The 24,115-nt window shown below is 39.6% G+C and overlaps 2 protein-coding genes across 2 annotated transcripts in view; one reads left to right on the top strand and one right to left on the bottom strand.

Annotated features, from left to right (window-relative positions):
* Nucleotides 1-11,338, top strand: part of map2 (microtubule-associated protein 2) — a 96,622-nt gene extending 85,284 nt beyond the window's left edge. Inside the window, exons 19-24 of the mRNA XM_042226226.1 lie at nt 945-1,101; nt 1,184-1,190; nt 3,042-3,183; nt 6,564-6,645; nt 8,232-8,344; nt 9,584-11,338. Of these exons, the coding sequence (XP_042082160.1) occupies nt 945-1,101; nt 1,184-1,190; nt 3,042-3,183; nt 6,564-6,645; nt 8,232-8,344; nt 9,584-9,805 (723 nt within the window). The 3' untranslated portion in view covers nt 9,806-11,338. The remainder of the gene's footprint in view (nt 1-944; nt 1,102-1,183; nt 1,191-3,041; nt 3,184-6,563; nt 6,646-8,231; nt 8,345-9,583) is intronic.
* Nucleotides 11,339-11,485: 147 nt separating this feature from the next.
* myl1 (myosin, light chain 1, alkali; skeletal, fast) lies at nt 11,486-16,843 on the bottom strand. Its single transcript, XM_005935757.3, has 6 exons — nt 16,613-16,843; nt 15,956-15,983; nt 14,153-14,296; nt 12,929-13,102; nt 12,751-12,828; nt 11,486-12,031 (listed from the first exon to the last, which is right to left on the bottom strand). The coding sequence occupies exons 1-6, from the start codon at nt 16,733-16,735 to the stop codon at nt 12,003-12,005; spliced, it is 576 nt and encodes a 191-aa protein (XP_005935819.1). The 5' UTR covers nt 16,736-16,843; the 3' UTR covers nt 11,486-12,002.
* Nucleotides 16,844-24,115: the final 7,272 nt, after the last annotated feature.

Here is a 24,115-nt window from a genome sequence, read left to right as displayed (position 1 = left end):
GAGCCTCTAAGAAGTTTTACAGATGGCTATAGAAACTCACTGTTGTACCTACTGACTATTTTAACCAGTAGATTCATCGTGTTCATCATGTTCTTCCTTATGAATGGCATCTTGGCAACAAACCTTTGATAGAGACCAATTCTGATGAGTAATCAGTAAACAGTAGATGGATCAACTGAAAGATCAAATGAATCTCTCGGGTCATGTGTCAGGTCTTTGGTGGAATTTTGACTTTCCGATACTGTTCATGTGTTCAAATAGTCTTCTTCTTGTGCAGTTTCCTCAAACCTTTTAAGAACACACTACACACCATGCTGAGATGTGTTTTTGTGACAGCCTGCTAGTAACAAAGAGCCTAAAGAGACAATTTAATTCATGTATTTATTTATCAGTTCATTTATGTATTTATTCTTTGAAAAGTTGTCTGTTATTTGTTGATAATACCTGGGTCCATCTCTTGCGTGAGGTGCCTTATTTATGCTGAAATTATTCATTAACACTATGAAAGATCTCTGGAAAGCCTGGTGAACTATTGCGCAGGACCATTAAACATTACAAGAAAGTCTGGCTTCAAAGTGAAAGAAAATGTGAAGAAATGTGGGTTGGCTTGAGACTTTTCATAAAGAGAAGTCAAACAAATACTCTGGTTGGCAGACTGATGACTCATGGGAAGAAAATTGAAAAACTCTATTTGTTTCAACATGAATGCAAGAGGTACAGAAAACAGTTAAAGAAAACACAAACTTGTGATTTCTCATTCTTTAAAGCATTAATCATGCTCCAAAACAATAGAAATGTGTGCACTGACACTTTTTCAGTATGCTGATCATCAGTATCCTGTAGTCCCTAGAGTATTAGACAGTGCGATCAAGCATACGAAGATAATACACAGTCATTCCTATCTACCATTTAAGAGGTCCATATATCTCTGCATGTTTCCATAGATTCATATTTTAAACAAGAGGCAGGACTTCACCCCATCACTGTCAAAGTGCAGCTCCAAGGATAATCTGAAGCACTCTCCTCGTGGAGCCAATGTATGTACCCTTCAAGCTTTGCCTTCCTCATTAAGAGGATGGGTGAATGCCTTATATAATTCTAGTTAGTCCAATTCCCAATAAATATTTTGATTCATATCTCTTTAGGTAGTGTACAACATGTTGCTTCTTGTTGTGTTGTGCAGTATATGGGTAGGTTAATAGTATCAAAGTGAGCTATTTTGTATTTTACCCCCCTTTTCACTGTAGTTTGGCTCTCGGTTTTTAATTTTAGATACAGTTGTCTCTTTTCAACTATAGTTCAAGGGGTGACAAATGTCACTTGTATTATAGGTTATATATTACTGGCATTATGAACGACCAACAACAACATAGCAAGGAGGATGCATGCTTCTGACTTTTTTCTAATATTTAGCCGACTGTCTAGCACAAAAATGACCTGATGGTTAAGAGAAAGATCCACTCAGTTGACCATAGCCTTAGCTAAAATGCTAAAGTATACTTGAACATGCAGTCCTGTTGGATCCATATGAATACTGTAGCCTAACTTTTCTTTAGCACTTTACCCCAAAAAACCCCCGTCATGTATCTGTGATTAGTTTGACATTTAATCCTGCACTATTGTGTGTATTAGGTCCAGTCCTACATTTCGTGTAGAATAATACGAATAATAGTGAGTCGACAATAGATTAAATGTGTTTTTCCTTCCCCAGAAATCTCCCACTAGTTGAGTTCTCTTTTTCTTTCCATCCTCTTCTTCTATTTTTTCCCCTTTTTCCTCCATTTATTTCCTTCTGAGGGTACATAAAATTGTTTCCTCACTTTAGTTTATCCCACAATTCTAGGTCACATGAGATATAATAGGTCACATGCTATGCTATAGTGATGGTGCTTTGTGGCAAGACGAGGTTTGCATATCTTGTGGATATTCTGTGGTGTTACAAGCATGAATAATCTGCTCTCATTATTCATTTAGTTTGATACCTTGTGTTTAGGTTGCATTAAGAAGAAAGACAAAAATAATTCCTCTTTTAAAGAAGGGGAATACATTCTCTGTTATATTTAGCTATTAAAAATTTATTGATAGTGTAACATTTTACTGGCAGTGGGTGGAAAGTTATGGTTCGATGTCCATTTATAGGTCACGGGAGCTGTTTAATGAGACCACTTGTGCATACCCGATGTTTGAAGGGAGGTAACAGCAGAAAACCTTGTGCTAATTGAGAACTGAATGAAAACACTTCCTCTTTGTCTATGTCTGTTGCATATTAAAGAAATTCTCAATATAGCATAAGAAAGGACGTCTGATCCCCCACAAATGAGATATTCTTTATATGTTCTCTATTGCCTCTGGTTGTCTTGAGCCCATCGGCACATAAGCATTGTTCCAGCAGTGTTTTGAACCGAGACTGATTGTCTTCCATATTCTTTGAACAGATGTCCACATATTTGAAAGCACTCCTTGTGTTTCATTAAGCGGTGAAGGAAAAGGAAAACAGTTCAGAGGCCACATACCCGAAAGTCTCCGTTGTCCTCATCTTTTCTAATTCACAAAATGTGTAAGAAGTGTATGCACTGTCATTTCTTTATCTGGTGTAAACCCCCATTGCTTTTGCTGTGCTGTCGTGTAAAAATGAAAGCTATTTATTCGTTGTTTCAGTACTGTTCCAACTCTGCTTTGTCTGCATCTCACTCCTGCTTTTTCTCCTTGCAGCTACAGAGAGTCAGCACACATCACAGCACACTCACATGTTCATCATCCTCAATCCCTAAAGTAGTGGCCTCAAATCAAAGAACTTTCAATTGTGTTTTTAGCTTCTAAAGGTTCATCAGTTGTTGCATTTTGGTACATAACCAAGGCTCACAGACTGTCACAGCTCACGCCATGAGTCAGATCAAATTGTCTTTTCCTCTGAGCTTAAAGTGATCGTATCAGTTGAATGATGTTTGTCCTGGGCAACAGGGAAACTACTAGTCCAATTGTACCGCCAAACACAGTCAGACATCTATTTAAACAGTGGGAGTATACAAACTGTTTAAAAGACTTAAGCCCAAGCGTTTTCCCACCTCATTCCTCGCCTCCACCCTGCAGGTTTTCATCCCCAGTGTTAAACTGGACTATAGCCATGTTCAGTCTAGGTGTGGGTCCTTGGACAGGCGTGGCTACTCGGCAGGAGGTGGAAACGTGAGTCTTGTGCTGCAAGCCCATTGTGTCAGTGTTGTTGTCGGTATTATTTATGTGCCGTGCTGTGCTGTGTTTCCTCTGTTTCCTCTGTGTTTTCCTGTATTTTTATTTTGCCTTACTGTTTCTCAGTTTAATAGTTAAGTCACTCATTCATTTGCAGTGCTCTTACTAGACTGCTCTTCATCTTTGCATTATTCTCCACCAGTGGTTTGTGTCCTGCAAGTAATGATACCAAGGGCTGAATGTGTCTGCCTCCAGAACCTGACATTTGGCTAGTCTGCTGACTTAGCTTCTAAGGGCACTAGCTAATATTAGGATGTAGCCAAGTTATCAGGAGATTAGAAAAAATATATCCTTTTCAAAATGCGGGCATGTTAAAAAAAGCTAAGTCTTCGTCAGATGATAGCCAGTGGTTTCAGTATTGCATTTTACCAAATGCAATGTCTTTATGATCCCCATCTTGACTTTGTAACTGCATGCAGACACAGCCTGCTTGGACTACAAGTTCAAAAACAAAACAAAACAAATAAACCCAGAAAGCTTCTGGTACCAAAAGCTCCTTCCTGCTTGTACATATTCATGTTTGTTACACTTTTATGCTTAATGCTTTTCTAATCCTTTATTGTATTTTGTACTGGACAGAGAAGCTCATCAAATCTTAATGAATTTTTCTTTATGTACGATGAAAATAAAGTTAATAAAGGCTTTCTTCTTCATATGCAGAAACACACAGAAGAGAAAGTAGACTTAGTGCTTAACAAAATTAGCCCACTCATTGCTAGCAAAACTCTTGCCAGCATCTCTCATCCACAACAGGTAGCACGCTGCATGAAGCACTTGATTAAGACTGATTACAGCCATCTGAAGGCAGCAGGTATAGTGTGCGCTCCATCTGCAGTTTCTGATTTGAATAATGCACATTAACAATGCACAGTTATGCAAGCTTAATAACAATGAGACAGTTAAAACTTATCTCTTGACTTTATATCACTTCCCTCAGAATGATCTGTTCCCATAAAACCTCTTTTTATTTGATTCTTGCTACAGCAGCTGAAAAAGTAGTGCCAGGAACATTTATAAGGTCAGTGCTTTTGGCACAGCAGATATTATCTGTTCAGGTGACTGTAGTGATTAAATTCATCTGTTGTGTAACAAGAAACAGCTATTATTCTGTGCCCAGTTTTACAATAGCGGCCTCAAAGTAGTGAAATCAGAGTTGGCATTGTGTGTATTATTCCTGTATTCTTACATGTTACTTGTAATCGCTCGTCTTTAATTATCTGCAGAAAACCGACGTCAACCTAAAGAGACACGTGGTAGCACATTTGCTCATATATTGCAGCATCTTAGTTTTGAGAGTCTCAAATAGAGTGTTAGTACACATCAAGTGAAGAATAGCGCAAAGGCCGCTCAACTGACAGTTCCTGCAGATTTTTAGGACAAGCCCAGCACAAGTTAAGGTCGCTCAGGAGAGCGAAGGTGGAGAGCGGTGGTTGGCTGAGTTGCTGAACGTAAGGACATTAAATTGCAGATTAACATTTGCAATCAAACATTACTAAAAGTTGTTGCATATAACTGTGCATAATTTCATGAGAAGTGCTCTTTACTCTTCCCTCTGTTGCAAATTATTATATTTGGAGATTACATCAGCTCCCGTCAGTGTATAAAAGAGCCAGTTCGTATTGCCTCTGATAAATTAGACTTTAAAAAAACTCACTAGAAAACTGAGGCAAAGGTTTGAAAAAATTAAAGCCATAATTAACTATTAGTCAAAACATCTTTATTACATTTGATATAAATAAAGAAAACAATGTCATTTCTCCAAATTAAGCATGCAAACACTCAATTATTGCAGTTCTCTTTTGAGAAACAATTAAAAATGGATATCGTACTACTCTGCTAATGTGTAAAATCTACACCAATCATCGGCAACATTAAACCCACTGATTGCTTTAATAAAAAAAAAACATGTATCACAGTGTTATTACGAAAAGTGTTATAATTGTTTAGTAATCTTATTATGAAAAATGTGCAATTAATGAAGGTTCTTACTGTTAAAGACTTTGGATCCTTGTGTTCATCAATGATACTTTTACATGTATAACCTACATAAAAAGGCATACTAGCCTTTTTCAGTGGCAGCAGCCTTTCCCAGCAGACCAATGTGCTCCACCAGGCCACAAAAACTCTTCAGCAATGACTTTAAGAGACCAAAAGTCCAAGGTGACGACCCTGGCTCCAAGATCCCTAATGATGATCTGCAGCACACAGAAGAAACTTGATCCACAGAGACTCCAGCACACCAAAGAACCCTAAAGGTCCCACTACCATCATCATACAGGGCCTCCATAAGCCCCAATGGGTCCAAGGTGCTTTGTACAAAGACCTTCAGAAAGATGGTTTTTAATGTTGTGTGTGATTGGTGTTTTCACTTCTTAGTAGAACTGATAAATTAAGCAATCAAACCAGATACATGCATTTTTCTTCAGATGCACTTATGTTCAGTTATATGAATAGGCCAAGAATTTGCATTTGCAAAAGGTACTGTGTTATGTAAGAAATCAACACATACCATACAAATGAAAAACATCAACAGTGGGGTTAACAGATGCCTAAGTGACATGACTACAGGAGCGATGTGCCAAACAGTAGCCTGATGTTCACCCACGCTGACACAAAGCACTTATAATCTCTTCTCTTTAAAACTCATATGGTATACTTTTGTTAGTCTTTTGCATGTGTAAAAGACTTGGTGTTCTTTGTCAGTCCACAGCTTCACAAAACAATAAGGCCACAACAAGGTATATTGTAGGTAAAGGCTGCATACAGTATTGTGTGCTTGTGGTGTGGGGTTTTTTTTTATGTGACTTTCAATGTGTCATCTCACTTTTTCTGTCATTTTGTGTCTCGGGCCTTGTATATAGGGTTGAAATTACGGGACACAAAATCACTGGTTACAAAAGACATTTGTACTAAATAAGCGACATGGCAAAGGTTGCTGACCACAGGCGTGTCTGTGTGATTCATCTCAGGATGTGGTGTATCTGTCCTTGTTCATCGTGCTGTGTTTAAAGCTTTATGTTTGCTGTCTCATCAGTTCACTCCTTACACATTTCTCTGCGGGTTGCTCTTCAGACCTCCTCGGTGTGTCCCTGCCCTCTCTTTGCCTTACACTTCTCACTATTATGTGTATCTGTTCAGTTTTATAAATGGGACAAATTATTTTCAAGACATACTTACAGCTTGAAAACAGGTTGCTTCAGTTACAGGTACAATCTAGATCAGATGTATTCCTCTTGATAAATCAGGGGGGGGACCTGATGATCTTGCCTTGAACTGTGGGCTCTAAACTTGCCTTTTCCTGACTGTGTTCCTTCCAGGTACAAATACAGAACAAGAAGATTGACTTGAGCCATGTGACCTCCAAGTGTGGCTCTCTAGACAACATCCATCATCGGCCAGGTAAAGGTTTGCAGTTCCCCTACAAAGAGGGCAACACTGCACTGCAGTGAGTGTGCTGTGACCAGAAGGTTGCTGCTGCAGTCCCTTACTTTAAAATATGAATTTTATATGTGGGATGTCCAGGAGGCCGTCGAACTGCTTAGATACACTTGAGCAATTTATCTAAATTTCATGAGCTTTTGAGTTCAGACTGTGGTTATACTGGAAAGCCTCAAGGTATGACTGCATGTGAAGCTAAAAATGTGAGTAGATAAGATGAACTGCATGCTCCCATTTTTTCTTTTAGTGACATAAGGAAGTGCATAGTAGACAAGCCAGACAGGTAAACAGTGTTGAGTTCAACATTCATCACCCAACTCCGTTTGATGCTGCTGGCTTACAATGCCAGGTAAACTCCTGTGCGCTTCCACCTGGTCTTATCATTACACGATAATACCAAGGGACACAGATTAGACGTTCTAAGACCTGTTTTCTTGTATTTGTTAGACAAAGAATTTCCTGCCCTATTTGAATGTATGTATTCATTTGGCAGTTTTTTTATTAACTCCTGAAATAACATGTCAATCAGATGCAGCTCCTGGACCAGTCTGTATCTAAATTTGCAACAACAGTGGAAGCAAGCAGTAAACTGACAGCCTGATAGATGTGTCCGCAGGTGGCCGCATGTAGGAGGTGTTTTGGTTCCTGGCAGCATTTTCTGAAATTTGTCTTTATACCTTGAGTGTTAGAGTGTGGGATATGATGTTAATAAATTGGGTTACATCAAACCTGGAGAGGGTTTTACATTCAATTTAATGTTTGTTCATCCAAATTTCTGAAATGCAAAGTAATAAATTGCCTTCACAGTAATCCCTTAACATTCCTAAGTCCATAGGACTTGCACTAAAAGAGAACTTGCATATTGGTTATAGGGGTTGCTGTTGGTAAGTTTGAAAATTTCTTTTCCATTAATACAACAAAATAAATTCTCTGATGCTGTAGGGCAGTGTGATGCTCTGTGACAGTCATATTAAAAGCTCTACAATTAAAATATAAATCATAATTATTAGGTGCCATAAAAGTGGTTTTATGTTTTTTATTCTTCCGGATAACTGCACAGAACTTGTGCTTATATTTATCTGAATTGGCCTTTTAAATCCTTTTCTGAATTTCCAGCTTAATTTACAGAACTGGAAAGATTTAGTTGCACTACCAGTACTTTGGCAGCAAAGCCCCCTGCAGAAATATGGAATCCCCTTTTTATTTACCCATAGAGAGTATTGGACTGTCCTGCAGCGCCACCTGCTGTTCATTCTGCCATGTTTATTACAGTCTTTCATCTATTCCTAAACTCTCATTGAGAAGCTACTGGGGTTTCATACTTTAACTCTGCACAATTTTTAACCTCACTCTCTCATCTGACCTTTAATAACTTCTTAATAAGGTGGGTGTGTCTTGAGTAGATATTAGGTGGATATTTGGTGACTAAGTATTCGCATTTTTTTTCACTTGATGCTGTTTCAATTTCAAAATTGAAATAAATACTTACAATTAATATAGCGCTCTTCTCACTTAATAGTTTTTACACTTCTTCTGCTTTTAAACAGGAGGTGGTAATGTGCGTATCGAGAGTGTGAAGTTGGACTTCAAAGACAAAGCCCAAGCAAAGGTGGGTTCCCTGGAAAATGCTCACCACATTCCTGGTGGAGGCCACGTCACGGTGAGTGTCAGCTCCATGCTTCTAATCAGCCATTTAAGGGAAAACATCAAGTTATTGAGAGATTGTCCTACTCATCAATTTAAATATAAGCCCTCATAAGTAATAGCCTTTACTCTCCCTTTACTCAATATTCACCCAAATCTCAGGCTGTGCAGTAGTCAGAGAAATTGCAAAAAAAAAAGCCCAAGGCCTACATCTCAGACTCAGTGTTCATGACAGTACAATTAGAAAAAGATTGCACAGATACGTCTTGTCTGGAAGGTTGTCAGGAGAAAGCTTTTCTCTACAAAGAACATAGCAACCAAGCTCAGGTTGCATCTAAACCTGCAAGACTTCTAGAGCAGTGTGCTTCAATCAGACATCATTTAGATGTTTAACTGTAATATACACTGTTCCATGTAGTCAAAACCAAAGCACAGCATATCAGCACAAGCACCTTATATCAATTGTCAAGCATGGTGGTGTGATGATTTGGGTTTGTTTTTGCCACAGGACTTGGGCACCTTGCACTCAGTCGGTCGACCGTGAACTCCTCAGTATAAGTACTCTATGTGAGGCCATCTGTCTGACAGTTAAAGCTTGGCTGAAACTGGGTAATGCAACTAGACAACTATCTTGTTGCATTGCAAACCAGAAAAAAGGTTTTCCAGGACTCTGCAGTCATGTGAAAAACTAAGAACAAGCAAACCAGAAAATTGGTAATAGAATTTCTGAGAAAACCACAATGAACTGATGCAACGTAAAGAAGAGTACGTCGTGTAGAAAATTATTACTTAAGATTATTACTGCTCAAGGTGGTTCTAGAAGATATTAAACCATGGGTTGTACTTGGTTTTTCACATGACTGAAGAGTCCTGGAAAACTTTTCTGTAGTAGCAATAACTTGAAATAATCATTTTCTGTATGACCATCAGTCTCTCACGTCATTGTGTGTGTGCATCTTAACTATTTGTTTCCATAGTTCTGTACTCAATTAAGTTTAAATCTTACAAAACAGTGTTTCCACCAGGCCAATCTTCCAAAAACTTGCTGTATTCCTTTAGCAGTAAAGGTACAGTATATACATCAGTCCATACATGACTGCTCTTAATAAGTGATCAGTAATCCTCTGGAGGCATGGGAGTTTTTCCACTTGTTCTAAAGCCGTTTCTAAAATGAATCAATATTTCATATGACGTCTGATAGTAATATTTGTTTTTCCCTATTCGCTTCTCACATCACACCATCTGCCTTTAACAGATTGAAAGCCACAGGTTGACATTTCGGGACAATGCCAAGGCCCGAGTAGATCATGGAGCCGAGATCATCATCCAGTCACCAGGTCTCTCTGGCTCAGTGTCTCCCCACCGCATCCGCGAAAGCCATCTATCATCCTCCGGGAGTCTCAACATGATGGATTCCCCACAGTTAGCAACCTTGGCGGAGGATGTCACTGCAGCTCTGGCCAAGCAGGGTTTGTGAACACTGGATCTCTGGATCGCTGCTCTGCACCCAAGACGTTCTCATCCTGATCCATTCAAACTTTTCCGCCCTCTCCTGCCACCCTAAAGCTGACTGATCACCGCTACTACTCAGCTAAACCGGTTCTAAGTAGAGACTCAAAGTAGGAGCTACTGTACTTTGGTCCTATTTATTCTGTTTTCTGTCTATTTTAAACCCAAACGTCCTATTTCTGATTGATTTTGATCTCCCTCGTTTTGAATGATGTTGCAAAGAAAAGTTTGCTGTAACCTCTAAATAGTGGGGACAAAAGATTGGCTTTACTGGTCTTGGATCAGTGTTGAAGAAGCAACAGCCTTTTTTCTACTTTGAATAAGAAATAACGCCACGACCACCACACCGCACGTATTGCTCTTGTTCAGTAAACGTGCATGGACACCCTATCAAAACACGCATCCTTACTGCAAGTCATTCTTGTCATCCAATATATAATATATTTATCAAATATATATAGAAACATGTATAAAATAAAGGTTCTTTGCCATCTACATGTCCTGAAAACATTTTAAAAGGAAGTGACAAAAATGGCTTGAAAATCTGTAAAATTGCATTTATGCAAGCAACTAGGTCATGTTACCACGAGCATGTATGGATTCAAGTCTTAAAAGAGGCTATTTTGTAATTTAAAATAAGGATTTTAGTAAGTTATTTCCTCATTTATTGGATAAAAATTAAACAAGTTCATGTTTTGTAGTTAATAGTTGTTTACAGTGTAATGCTTGGTGACAATGTCAGACAGCTGATTTGGTGTTGCTAAAGAATGCATCTCAGTCATGTCAAAGTGCATCACACACTTGCACCTGCTCAGCGGTTCAACGCAGAAGCCTGTCCATACATCACAGCAGTATTAAACACTGGCACTCATTCGACAAACATCCTCAAAAGGAAAGTCTGTTCAGACGCAGCTCACAAGAATAAACAGCACTGACATTTCTCCAGTATTACAGGCTGACATTGCCCTCATCGGGACTGCCGGAACCACAGAGGAGATGCTACAATTTGCGACCTGATATTTAGCAGAAGATGCAGCTACTCTGAAATCTGTCTGTGCGTGTGCTTTTTGGTGCAGGTCCCCTGCTGTTTTACAGCGGACGCTACCGTATCTGGATGTTTTGTTGCAATATGCGGGAGAATAAATTGGACAAAAATATTTTGAAAAATCCTAAAAGTTAAAAAGACTCAGTCAACTCCTGTTATGTCTGTTAGGAAAAAAAAAAGTGTTTGGGTGATCTAGTTTCTTTTTCAGACACCATTTGTGGTATGCCCTGCCCTCCTGCCCACTACTTACTGCCCTCACCTGCAACTGTTTGTTTGCTTCCGTGTTTTTTCTGCATTCCCCATCTCTGTGTGCCCCTTCCCCACCTCCTACTCCAACCTACAGCAACTGTAAATGTATTTAAAAGGTCAAGTAGATGTACGCAGTTTTTCTCTTGTTGATATGACACCAGTTACAATAATTAATGACAATAAAACGACCAAAAAATGGGAAAAAAAGTGACGTACTTGTTTTGTTTTCCGCTAACCAGAAAAAGCACCGCGTATATAACTTCAAAATGTCAAACCACTTCCTTTTGAAAACATCTGGCTTAAAATAAATGTCCAAATATCAGCGTACAACATACGGAGTCAAAAAGAGGGAAATTAAATGGGAGTGTGAAAAGTTTATTGTGAAATGGCAGAGGATACAATAAGTTAAGACTTAGGGAGGGTTAGATTGGAAGAGGATTGAATTCATTTTGATGGCCAGTCCTGGGCCAAACGAGTCACTTTACTGGCAGATAGAGAGCCAGACAGGCAGTAAGTGGGGAGGGATGGTCATCGTTATTCCGCCTTCCCATCCATCACTGTTCCTCTGTGACGAATATAAACCCCAATGACACTGCGGGATTTTGGTGAAGATAACGAAAGAAGCACCTCATGAGTAATCAGGATAGCTTTCCAAGTGACAGGAGGAGGAAGAGAGGAAAATAAAAAGCACCAGTTTGGACAAAAGAGGAAAAAGAAAGTGTTGAAAAAATAAAACAAGGATTCAGGAAATGATATCTCATAGTCCTTTGATCCCCCTGCTTCCACAGATGGTACAGGAAGCAGCGAGCGAATGCAGCGACACCATGGGGTCTGCACATGTACGATGCTCACCACCACGGTGGCAGGGTCCTTACACAGACATGATGTGCTTGACGAAGGCTGCGGGTGAAGGCCGGGGCGGGAGATGGAAAAAAAAAAAACAAGAAAGGAAGAGAGGGAAAACTGAGTGAACTGGAAGAAAAATACATTCTCAAACTTCCATGAAATAAACACATGTTTAATTGACTAAATGTGAAGACTGACACTGCAGTTTCTCTGTTAACACCCTCATCATTCATTACATTTTCTTTGCTGATAAAAAGCACTTTGTTCTTTGCTGTTTACATTTTATGAGAAAATCACAAAGTAAGAAACTATCTCTGCTGTGGTTGTTTCTAAGATATTGTTTTCTGTGATTCACAGCATTTAAAGTATGAGAGTTTGTACTGTCTATAATAGCTTCATCTATTAAGCTACACTTTTTTGTCTAGAGGACAGATGACACTAGAAAAGCTTTGACAGTCACTTCTTTAAGACTATAAGAGAGACTTACACGAGGCTAAGATACTGTGTGTTAACTCTAAAAAGTCTGGATTCAACACTTCTATTAATATCAAAGAAAAGCAATGACATCATCAGGGATGTGAAGCTCCAACACAGAAGGAGTCAAATAGTTCTCACAGGTTAGATTAAGCAAAACTTGTAAAGTAATTCTCACATAAGATAAAACAATCTATAATAATAGAATTAATAATTATTTTGAACAGTGTGAATACTATCAGCAGCAGTAATAGTATCATCATGTTTTTATGTAGCTGTTGTTGGACTGTGTGGCTCACCCTCATAGTTGACACAGCCGTTCTCATCCTCTTGTCCTGCCATGAGAGCGTCAATCTCAGCCTCTGTCATCTTCTCTCCTGCAGGGGGAGGCAGAGGACATCTGATATTAACAACACACAAAGTGACTCGGGCACGCACCTGAACAGATCGAAGGAAACGCATCCTAGGCTGACTCACCGAGTGTTGACAGGACAATACGCAGCTCAGCACCCATCACTGTGCCGTTGCCCTCCTTGTCGAAGACGCGCAGACCCTCAACATAGTCTTCAAATCCTGCCTTGTTTGGGCTGTTGATGATGGCCTGGAGCATGGGCAGGAAGCCCTCAAACTCTACTCTCTTGCTGGCCATGTCTGCATGAAAGGAGGTAGAGTAAGTTGGATCTAGAGGTGACACTAAAGGGAGGCTCAGAGTTCTAGAGCTTCAGCAGGTTCACGATTGAGCACAGCGCAGTCCTATTTTAAGGCACATTTATTACTTTGTTTATTTATTTATTAGGTCATTTGTCATTTTGATCTTGATTGCAGTCTTGAGTTTGCACAAATCTGCACCTACACCATCATCTGTCTTCTTTCAGTTGCTCCCTTATTTAAAGGGGCTGCCATGGCAGATTCACATATTGGATTTAGCATAGGTTTTTATACCACATGCCCTTCAAGGGATTTGTGTCTCCTCCTGGTCTTGAACCAGGGATCTTTCTCATCTTAGGCAAATATGTTAACCACTATAATAATATAGTTCTTCTGTTAGTTTAGAAGACAAAGTGTGTGTAATTAAAAACAAACAAAAAAGTTTTAGATCAGGCTACGTTTTGTACTGAAAAATACAAGACGTGGACAAGTGTGAGCATGTATTGCATAGCTCTGTGCTACACTTCACAGTTTGGGAGAGTTTATGAATGAATATGACAATGTTGACCACTAGCTGGCAGCATAAACAATTTATTATGCCATTTCCTCAAAGGCACAGACCTGACCACAATATAAGACACTTTTGATGAGCAGACGATCATTTCTCAATTCTTTGAACATGACTGCTTCCAGTCAAAAAAGCAGCTACTGATAATTTCTCTCTCATCGTTTGTGTTTGACAGCAGCACTGTACACCTCTTTTGCATATTTTACCAAAAACCCAGAGCTATCCATTAATGTTTACCACACATATTATTAAAATCAGTTTAGACAAATTAGCCTTTTGAACTATGCCTCAGTTAGTAATGTTCCTTGTTTTAGCCCAGTGACGACAGCATGTCATACTGGCATCAATACAAAAAGCAAATTGCTAACTTATCTTTATTGGGATTAGAATGAATCTAGTCATGTATTTCATGCTCCCTAACATCTTCTGTAGCAAATCTTTAAGTGATCAAGTGAGGGAGCAGTTACTAAATGTCATTACTGTACCATCAGCAGAGGGGTTTCCCAGCAGTTTGGTCACCTCCTTGTTGGTGGGGTTCTGTCCCAGAGCGCGCATGATGTCAGCAATCTGGTTGTAAGCCACCTTGTTGTCACCCACCCTGTCGAACAGACCGAAGGCCTCCCTGTAGTCTGTTTAACAGAAGCAAGAGAGGATTTTGCCAGCTTAATGATCCATAATTTCCATTTTTATTTGATCTCAAAGTTGGTAAAATTTATAATCATTATAGTTTGTTATGTCTTTATCATGGACAGTAAGACATTTCTGTTATATTCCTTCTAACTGTAGAATTTCTTTATTAAACAGAAACTACAGCAATGCAAAAACCTATTTAAAGAAGAAGAACTACATTTGGGGCACATTTACATTTAATTGCATAAAAATAGCACTAACCTGAGGTATTGCAATATTTTTGCATTTATGTTTGTATAAAAAGAAGCTTGTGATGTTTATTTTATAGACTAGCACAGTTGCTCATCAATATATGTGATATGCATTGTCATCTGATTGTATGTATATGCAAACATAACATATCTTACTTCAAAAATTGAAGTTATAGTTTGTGTAAATGCTTTTTTTAAACCAAGTCACTAGTTTATATTTCAGCCTTAGCTGTTGCCTGTCAGCAGGTGGAGACAGCTATGCTACAAACTGACAAGGAAAATATCTAACAAGTGCAAGACATCCCAAAAGGTTGTGGTATTATTGGCTGAATAGAGTCTCTCCTGCCGATCTCGTCACCCCTCATACTATTTCCATCTCAGCTGTCTCCTTCTCTCTCAGTCAGCGGGGCAATGGGCTCTTTTAAAAGACCACCTTGGAATTGATAAACATAGCTGAGAATATGAGCTCCTCCTTTTAAAGGCAAGGCCCTCTGTGGGCAAGCTGAGTAAAAGTAGGGAATGCTGACTGCAGTGTAACAAGCAGCCTGCCAGACTTCAGGTTTGGTCATGTGGTTCCAACCAACAGCACACAGGTGTTTCTATCTGTCAAACACTACACTATCATTTTACTGTGCTTCCATCTGTAATCTTTAAATCTTCCGATCTTCTCTTTTTTTTTCTTGTTTTTTTTGGCTGTTGGTTCTTGGAACACAATGATATATCGCTGATCTAGTGACACAGAGTTCTAAAAAGCATGTAAACAAGCTAAAGTTAATATCTGGTCACAGGGATTTGCTGGCTTGATTTGTGACATGTGACCCTTTCGTTATTAAATGATGCTCTTTACAGCCAAACTGTGATGTGATTAAAATGCTTTTTAAAATGCAATCTGAGTGTTTTTAACTTGACACCAGCTGTCCTATTTATTTTTACTAACAAGTTCAGTTAGTTGATGCATTTGTTGCCAGTGTTTTTCATGCAAGAAACCACATGTTTAACCACATATGCGGTTTCTTATTCAAGCATGCAAATCAGTCAAGCTTCTGAAACCGTAAAAGTCTTCCTAAGACTGATTGTACGCATGAAGTGTTTCTGAGCTTCATTAGCCACAAATGGGCTTCAGAACGGATTTGATGGCTTTGTGGAATTTCAAAATACAAAAATGAATGAGGTGTCCAACTGTCATGGATACGCTGAGACCTGTTATGATGTCTATTGTAGTTTTTTTTTTACATTTCTGTACTCTGTTATTTCTCTTTTGCTCCCTGTATGTTGTTAAATTGATGGAATTTGCAAGTCACATTTTATGATAAAGGCAGATTTTCAGATTTCTCTGATGGAGGGCCAGCTGAGTTTTGTGGACTGTAAGTAACAGTATAGAACTGAGGTGAATTGAGTTTTACATACCTTCAATCTGGTCTGCGCTGAATTCCACCTACAAGCCAATATAAAAGCAACATTTTAGTAAAAAACATGGAAAGGCAAAAGTTATCACTTGCCATGTAATTAACATCACATTTGTATTCAAACAACGTGATCAGGCACTTCCCATTTATTGTGCCCTAAACAATCACATCAAAACCGAATTTAGCTTCATATTATGCCACATATGTAGGTCCATCTTTAGCTACGTTAACATGTCCACATTTGGTGTCACTCTGCATTGCCATCACATATTAGTCCCTACTCTGATAGTCCAATCCAGAGAGCCCAGGGTGTGGTCTAAGAGATCTAAGACATGGTGCGCTATCCATGGTCCCACTCATTCTCCCCAATACTCTGCACACCTTTTATTGTGGTCCTGCCAACCTGCAGTTGCTCTCACTGACTCTCAAGTGCGTATAAGCTTATAGATATTCAAATCATTCATATAAATGTAATAAATGGTGATTGCCCCTCCCCCGCCACTCCACCAAGCTCTTTCTCCATTTAGCAAAAACACTGCATCCGTCTACTTCTGTCATGCAACTTTATGAGTAGAGAGAGAGATAAATCCCAGTTCTTCCTTCCTCGGTATCCAGCACCCCAGTGTAGATCTGGTTAGGCCTTCACAGGTCATTGTACCTTGATGGCGGAAAGGTCGACAGCGGGAGCTGCGGGAGCAGGGGCTGGCTCGGGCGCTGGTGCAGGTGCGGGCGCAGGTTCGGCTTTCTTTGCGGGAGCCTTAGCGTCCTTCTTGGGTGCCATTTTTGCTGATAGTAGAACTACTTTGGCCCTGAAGCACAGACAATTCCCGGATCGGGTGACACACAAAGACTGTAGCACAGACTGAGCACAGAGGAAGAAATCACCGTTGGGGCGTATATATATGTGACTATTTTTCCTCTTGACCACCCGTCAACCCTATCCCCGTGTAAGGATTGGATAGCGGATGGGAGGGGTGTGTGTATGTGAAGGGGTTCTCTCTAAACTTGGAATATAGGGCTACGAGCCAGAAGGTGTTTAGCCATATACCTATAATCACAAACGAAAACATTGAAACGGCGTGAAAGGTTATCCGGGGTCACGTGATCTTTCCGCTGGATCATTTCTTAAAGGATCTACTTTTACGCACTGCCCCCACTTTTACGCACAGCTTTGCGCTTCATTGCGTACACTATCTAGGTAATATATTCTGAAATGTTTTTCAGGCCAATCCAATAGATGATATGGATACATTAACACAAATCAGCGACTATCAGACCATTAAAACCTGACCTAAGAAATGGGAATGTGTCTGAGTAGAGGAGAGATAAAGCAATTTGATGGAAAGTAAAGAGCAGATCCCGTGGAGCTGCAATATTAGACATGTGATGGAAAATGAAATCAGCTGCTGTCAAGCAGAAGTTAATGTGAGTGATTATGAGTGTGAGAGCAGAAATACGTCAATGACTTTTTTCTCTGAAAAGAAAAAGACGTCCATGGTCATATCCTCTAGGAACTGCAGTATCAGTGTTTCATTAAACACATCTCTGCTTACCACAATATTAGTAATGTTAGCTGAGCTGATCTTTGACAACATCTCTGATGGACTCTTCCGGGGGCTTCATTTTTACCATCAGCTGTGTATCCAAGCATTGCACAGAAATTTATTTGAAATATAGCACAGATATCCGTGTTTCCAGTGAGTTTAAGGTGACGATATTTCTAACATTCCTTTAAAATATTACACAACATATTTAGAATATGTGCAACTGATATCACGATAGTGCAATCATAAGAACATGGCACATTTGCTTTAATATTTAGCTTGAGATGACCCTATTATATGTGGTGCCAGTGGAGTATTGATAAAAATACATTTGGAATATGTGTGTATCTAAGAGTGCAGAAAACTCAAAAAGGAATAAATGCATATGATGTTTTATGGTAAGAAATATGTCTGCTGTTGGCTGTAGTCAGAAAAAAAACCCTAACTGATCGGAATACTTCAAATTAATATGTCAGTGTCAATATCTCATTTTTTAGATGAACAGGTGGTGGAAGGAGTGTCTTTCAGAACTAATAAAGAGCCATTGTTTATTTCTAGTCACGGATAATGTGCGTTGGGTAAATCAGCAGCTGTGGTCAGTTTGATTCTCTACTGAGGGAGGTGAATGGGGAGGAGGGGTCACCACAACCACAGGAAGGATGTGATGTAAAGGCACAGGGAGATGGCGACCTAGTGGAGCTTTCAGCTGCTGATGCCAGTAACCCAGACAAGGCCAAGAGTGCAAATTCTACCTCCTTAATTCTTGTCTATATCTGTCTCCCAGTGCCAGCGGTGCCGCCCTGCCCCCAACACCATGACAGGGCCAAGTGACGAAGGAACAGCATAAATTCCTTCACCCCACAGCCCCCAACCCCTACACACTCCCCACCCACTTGCTTTCACTGACCCCATCTCCGTGAGGGTAAGCCAGAGAAAGCCTCAGTCCCTCAGCTGTCATCTAGGCTCACCCCCAGCACTCCACTTCATCTTCTTGGAGTCTGACTTCCCTTTACTCCCTCCCCCTATAGAAACTCTGCCCCAGTCCTTGCACCTGTGCTGCAGTCCAAACTGAGCTCCACTATAGAACCTTAATGGATTCAGCAGCACGATAGAGCTGGGCTTTATTAGGAGGTGATGGCAGGTCAGCTTATGAAAAGAGAAAAAAATGGACAGAGCAAGTTCATGAGGTGATAATCTTTAAAAATTTACCAAGCAATGTCATTTCTAACATTTATAAAACATTTTAGTGAGTAAAATACTGGGCAGTTTTTTTCCCTTTTGTTTATTCAAACCTACATAATGTTTCAATTTCACTCCCGTAACAAATTAAAATCCAGACAAATAAGTTCTGTGTCATTTGCTCCAGCAGCGTGAAGAAAAAGGGTGTCTAAATATCTTTGGGTTTACTGTTACTGAGGATCGCATTAGTGAATATATACAGTGCTGTCTTCTCATGACTAAATGCTTAAACCTTTACTTAGCTATCTTCAGTGCTCAGTTCCTTTGAGAATGCCATAGAAGACATATGAGGTCAGACCTTTGGAGAGAAGAATGAGCTTCAGCCTTACAGTGCATGGCACGGCAGTGACATCTGAAGAACAAATATAACAGCCTCCCTTGGTGATTCACGATGCCGTTCACGGTAACAGAACAAGAGGATAAGGGAGAAAAAAAAACCTGTATCCAATGTTACAATGAGTTGTGTTTTCTTATTTTTGTGGAGATGGAGTGGAGCTGTTACATTTATGCATGAGGAAGACTATCTAAGAGAGATCGTATGTGGAGCTTCTTCGTAGCATACAGTACTGTGTAAAAGTCTTGAATAACCCTCATTTCTTTATATTTTGCTCAAAAGAAGCCAAATGTGGTTTTGTGCAATAGTTCTACAGGCTTCTGAAGGACTTTCAGTTTTTCTTTGACAATGGCTGCTTTTGTGGTCATTTTCAGTCCAGTCCAAGCTTGGGCAAAGACAGCCATTGGCCAAAACTGGTTGTGGGTGAGGAAAGGGAGACAGGTCAAAAGATGGATTGTGGAAGAGATCTAGAGATAACCTTATGATTAAATGCAGAGTGGCTTTTATTGATAGAAAATCAAATAATCTTGTGTATGTAAAGTGGAGGTCAAGAGAGAGGTACAACAGTAAGTGTCTACAGCCTGTAAAACACAGTGAAGTCTCTGTGATGGTTTGTAGCTAACATGGAGTGAAGAGGATTTTATCACAATTGATGGAATTTCAAAGACAGAAAAGGTCAGATTTGGGTCTACCATGAAATACTACCTGGAAAGCAATTGATTGGCAGTTATTACAATGTTCTCAAATACACTGCCAAGTAAAAGGATACCTGGATACCTAACCAGCGTAGGATAATCTTGACAAAGAATGGAATAAAAGGCAGACAACATTCAGAGAAAAGCTTTGAATGTCCTTCAAGAAGCTTGGGGAACCCTAAAACCTGCTTAAAGAAATCTCAAAGCTTAACTAAGAGAGTTCAGGCTCTGTTGAAAATAAGGTGGTCATAGCAAATATTGATTTTCAAGCTCATTAGAATTGTATAGACTGTTTTTGCCTCATATGCCATATTTCCACCTGTGGTTGCACATATTTTATTAAATGCTTGCACCTATTTCCCATTTTCTTAGCAAAATATAAAGGGAAAGGAGCAGCTTAAGACCTTTTTACCATATTGATAAACAAGTGTAAGACTCTTTTTTTGCTGATATAGAGTTCACCCATACTCCATTTCTCCAGTCTCAGGTTGGACCTTCCTTGGAGGACCAGCCTACATGCCCTGTAGCCATGTCGCTACCGTTATATAGGTCTACATAGGTTATATAGGTGTACCTGTAATTTAAAAAGTACTTTTTCTTTCTTTTATTTTTAAACTTTATTTTAAAATACCCTGAATATATTCTCTGATCATATAATAAGCTATGCAAAGTGACCAGCTAGCCAATCTTCTTCCAAGCTCAGACAATACTGAGCTATAATTATCCTAGTTAGGGTGAAGACCATGAGCTGTCAGAGCTATTCATATTTCTTATGTGCCTCGTATTCCTTCTTTGGTAGTCAGGTCTTCCAGTTGGTCAACAAGCACTATAAAAGTTTAGCTCTTACAACCACAATTTTGCTAGTGGTTGTTTCCCCCGTTAAAGAAATAACAGAAATAGTGCATACAAAAAGTCTAGATCACTAGTTAGAATCAGCCATGGTGCATTCCCTACACAAATGTTTGTATTTATTCAACTTTCTTCTTACTAGAGCTTTTCTTTTGAGTCTGAAGTGGATAGGATAAGATAAATCATCACTGAACATTATAGAGGATCTGGGATGTTAAAGCAAAACAGTAATAGGAAGCAATAACCAAAAGTGGTGTAAAACAAACAGTCTTTATTGAAGTGAAAGCCTATTATCCTCCTACTTAGTAATATCCAAGTTATGTTCCCTAAGTTACGTAAGAATCCTAGAGAGTGTCTCACTTGGCTTCACAGTTCTGTTTTGAATGTTCTACGCTACAAGAGTCCACACAGAACCATTAAAATATGCTTTTCATCACAGAAAGACAAAGAAATTGTTTGCAGTAGAGTTGAACAAAGCAGTTGATAGATGTGAGTGGGGGGCTTTTGATGGGCATTCTTTTGCAGCTACCTTGCTTTAACCTGTCTTCTCTGGGTCACTTCCGCACTCTGTAGCTATGCCCTTGGTGGGGACAAGAGAGGCATTTCGTATTATCACTCCAAGGTTTGCTTCAGGACAGGTGCTATAACAGTCTCACCTCAGGAATGGAGTTGTGACATAAAGTGGCAATGAATGTTTGCTACTTTGCGTTCATAGTAATTTGTCAAATTCTGCAGTTCAAAGTATTTCTAACTTGTATCCGTACTGGAAATTCTGTATTTTATAGTACTGCAACTAAAACAGCCGTGAAATTACGAGTTGTGCAATTAAGATTCCACGAAGAAGGAAAGACAGAGGTACTGATTTCAAGACATAGCACCTGTCCTAGCCTTGGAGTACTCCTGCGTTAAGCATGATTAATGAAATGCTGAGAACATGAGCTTGAGAAAAACATCATGCGATGAGTGCAGTGTGGTGTAAGATTCCAAAGATGGCAGAAGCTCCTTGGTCACTGGCATTTGGCTCGGTGGGGAGCTGCAGTGCTGAAAGGGTTACTGAAAAGAAGGAAATGACGGACCGTAGCGAAGGACTTCCTTTGCTTCAAAATATTCAGCAGAGGTCACTGAGTCAGTCTTCTGAGATGAGCAGAGTAAATTTTGGATTCTGGTTCCATCTACCGCCCCCTCTTTTTAAACCCTGAGTGCTTCCTTCTCTGCCCTACGTCCATGCCAAAAGGAATGAGGCTGTAACTGAGCCTGGGGGGACAGATGGTGCCTATTTATAGTCCCCACAGAGAGGTGTGAAGTTTCTTGGGATTTCAAAGAGCGGGAGCCATGGCTCCTTAAGGGGTCTGATGCAGCCTCTGTGGCCCATGTGTTCTCTTCCCCTCCCTCGCTCTCTAGAAAGCCCCACACTGGCCACACAGGGCTTAAGATGGGTTCAGGCTAAACAAAGGTACCTATTGCCTTTTTTACTGAGGCCACTGCATCACTACAGAGGATGGGAATCTAATACGAGCCAAAGGGAAAAGTCTGCTCCTTCTTTTCTCTCCAGACGATAACTTTCTTTAATAATCCAGAGGTTGAATTTGCTGTCACAGCAAGACTGCTAAACTGTCACAATGCCACTCAAAGCATGTATGGTAACACTGTGAGCGGATTTTGTACCAGCTTGACAGCTCATGCTGAGGCACTGATTGATGCTAGCAAAACCTTGTTCAAAAGCTTGTATTAACAGTATACAACACAACTCCATTATAGATACGGAGGCTTGACTCAATGATTATAAATCAGCGACTGTTCATTTACAATAATTCAAATGAAAGCATTAAAATATAGTTTTACTATTTTTTCTTTTTAAATAATGGAACGTTTAGCTTCAAAGTACTGGTTCAGAAAGTCACACAAACAATTTTCCAGTCATTACAACTGTTGCAACAACTGATACACATGTCACTACTCCTGCTCTCCTGCCATTAGTGCTGTATGCATAAAATCCAGCCTAAGTGTGCAATGACTTGAACAAAATCAGGTCGGCCATGAATGTGAAACAAATCACTGCTTTCCGTGCATTTGCTTTCTGTATGCTGTGAACTGTAACTGAGAGGTTTGGTCCTGCGGTGCTGTACATTTCTCATCTGCTGCTACTTTATGAACCTTTCAGAACTCCAAAAATCATCCCACGCACACACACACTTCTTCTTTTTTCGACCTGTTTATATTTTTCAATAGCATTTTTTATTAGTCTTATTGTTGGAACACACTATACAAACAAACTTGCTTTCATATGTAAAGTGAAAGTATTGTCAGTCAAACTGCTCAATTTAAGTAGTCCGAACTGACGGCGAACAAACCCCACCATACATCCTTGAAACGAAGCACCAGTTATCTCTCTTATGTCAGGGCCAAGACTTGGAAACCTGGCAAACAGCGGGGCGAGTTAGCGGGGCGTCTATTTAAGTCCTCTCTTAAGCTTGGTCCCCATCTGAAACTCACACTTGAAACTGCAGACAATGTGGGATCCCTCCGCCGAGGATAGACACTAGAGTTCATTAGGCCGTACGCCAGCCAATCAGTGGAGGAATTTAAAAGGCAGCTAATGACAGCCCTCCCAGTAATAAAGAGCCATACAGTACATTGCCCAGGCTTCTCGTGTTCTCGCAGTCATCACATAGTTATTTTCTAGATGCAGTTTTTTCATTATTGATAGAAAAGAGCTAAGGCTGAATTTTGGCACTCTATCTGTAAATGGAAACATTCAGCAGAGAAGATGAGAGGACGAAATTGAATACAGTTGAATATAGTATATGAATACAGTCCTATAATTACAATTATACAATCAGTTGTTTCGGTCTAAGATAGTGCAGTGATAATCTCTAAACGCTGAGTGCATGTTTATTTTACCGCATTATTTTTAAAACAGAAAAACAACGACCCGGCATCACATCGGATATTTGATGGCACTGTTTAAATGACCTGTGTATTTAAAAGTGACAGAGGAACAAAGTTATTGCCCAATTAAGTGTTGAGTGGCTTCATAGTCTCATAAAAATATTTACAGACTTAATATAAAGCTTTTTAATGCCAGTAATAATTCTCGGGCTTATGGATCTGCTATGACGGGTTTTTCTCAAGGACAACTTCAAATAAAATGATTTATTACTGTAACGGTTCAGCACCAGGACGAAAACTGATGTGTAATGAGGTCTGTAATGTATAGACTCCAGGCCAAATGACTGTAGGAGTTAATGTTAGAGTTTCACAATCTGATCAGTTTAAAAGGTTAAGTGCACCGGTTGAATTTTCAATGTCACATTGTCTCTCTTCACTACATACTAACAGATCTCCTGCAGACGCCTTACTTGTTCATGCCTCTTTTTTTTTCGGAATATTTATTTCCACATAGTGGAACTTTATATGGTTGAACCATTATATTTAATTATCCTCTCAGCAGTGGGCTCTGCAGTAGGCTATACTCCCATGCACTCAAGGAAGATTTGCAC

This window comes from Haplochromis burtoni, unplaced genomic scaffold (genome assembly GCF_018398535.1).
Source record: "Haplochromis burtoni strain Fernald_Lab_line unplaced genomic scaffold, NCSU_Asbu1 Contig_202, whole genome shotgun sequence".
Lineage (NCBI taxonomy): Eukaryota > Metazoa > Chordata > Actinopteri > Cichliformes > Cichlidae > Haplochromis > Haplochromis burtoni.
This window is presented reverse-complemented; position numbering and strand designations above follow the sequence as displayed.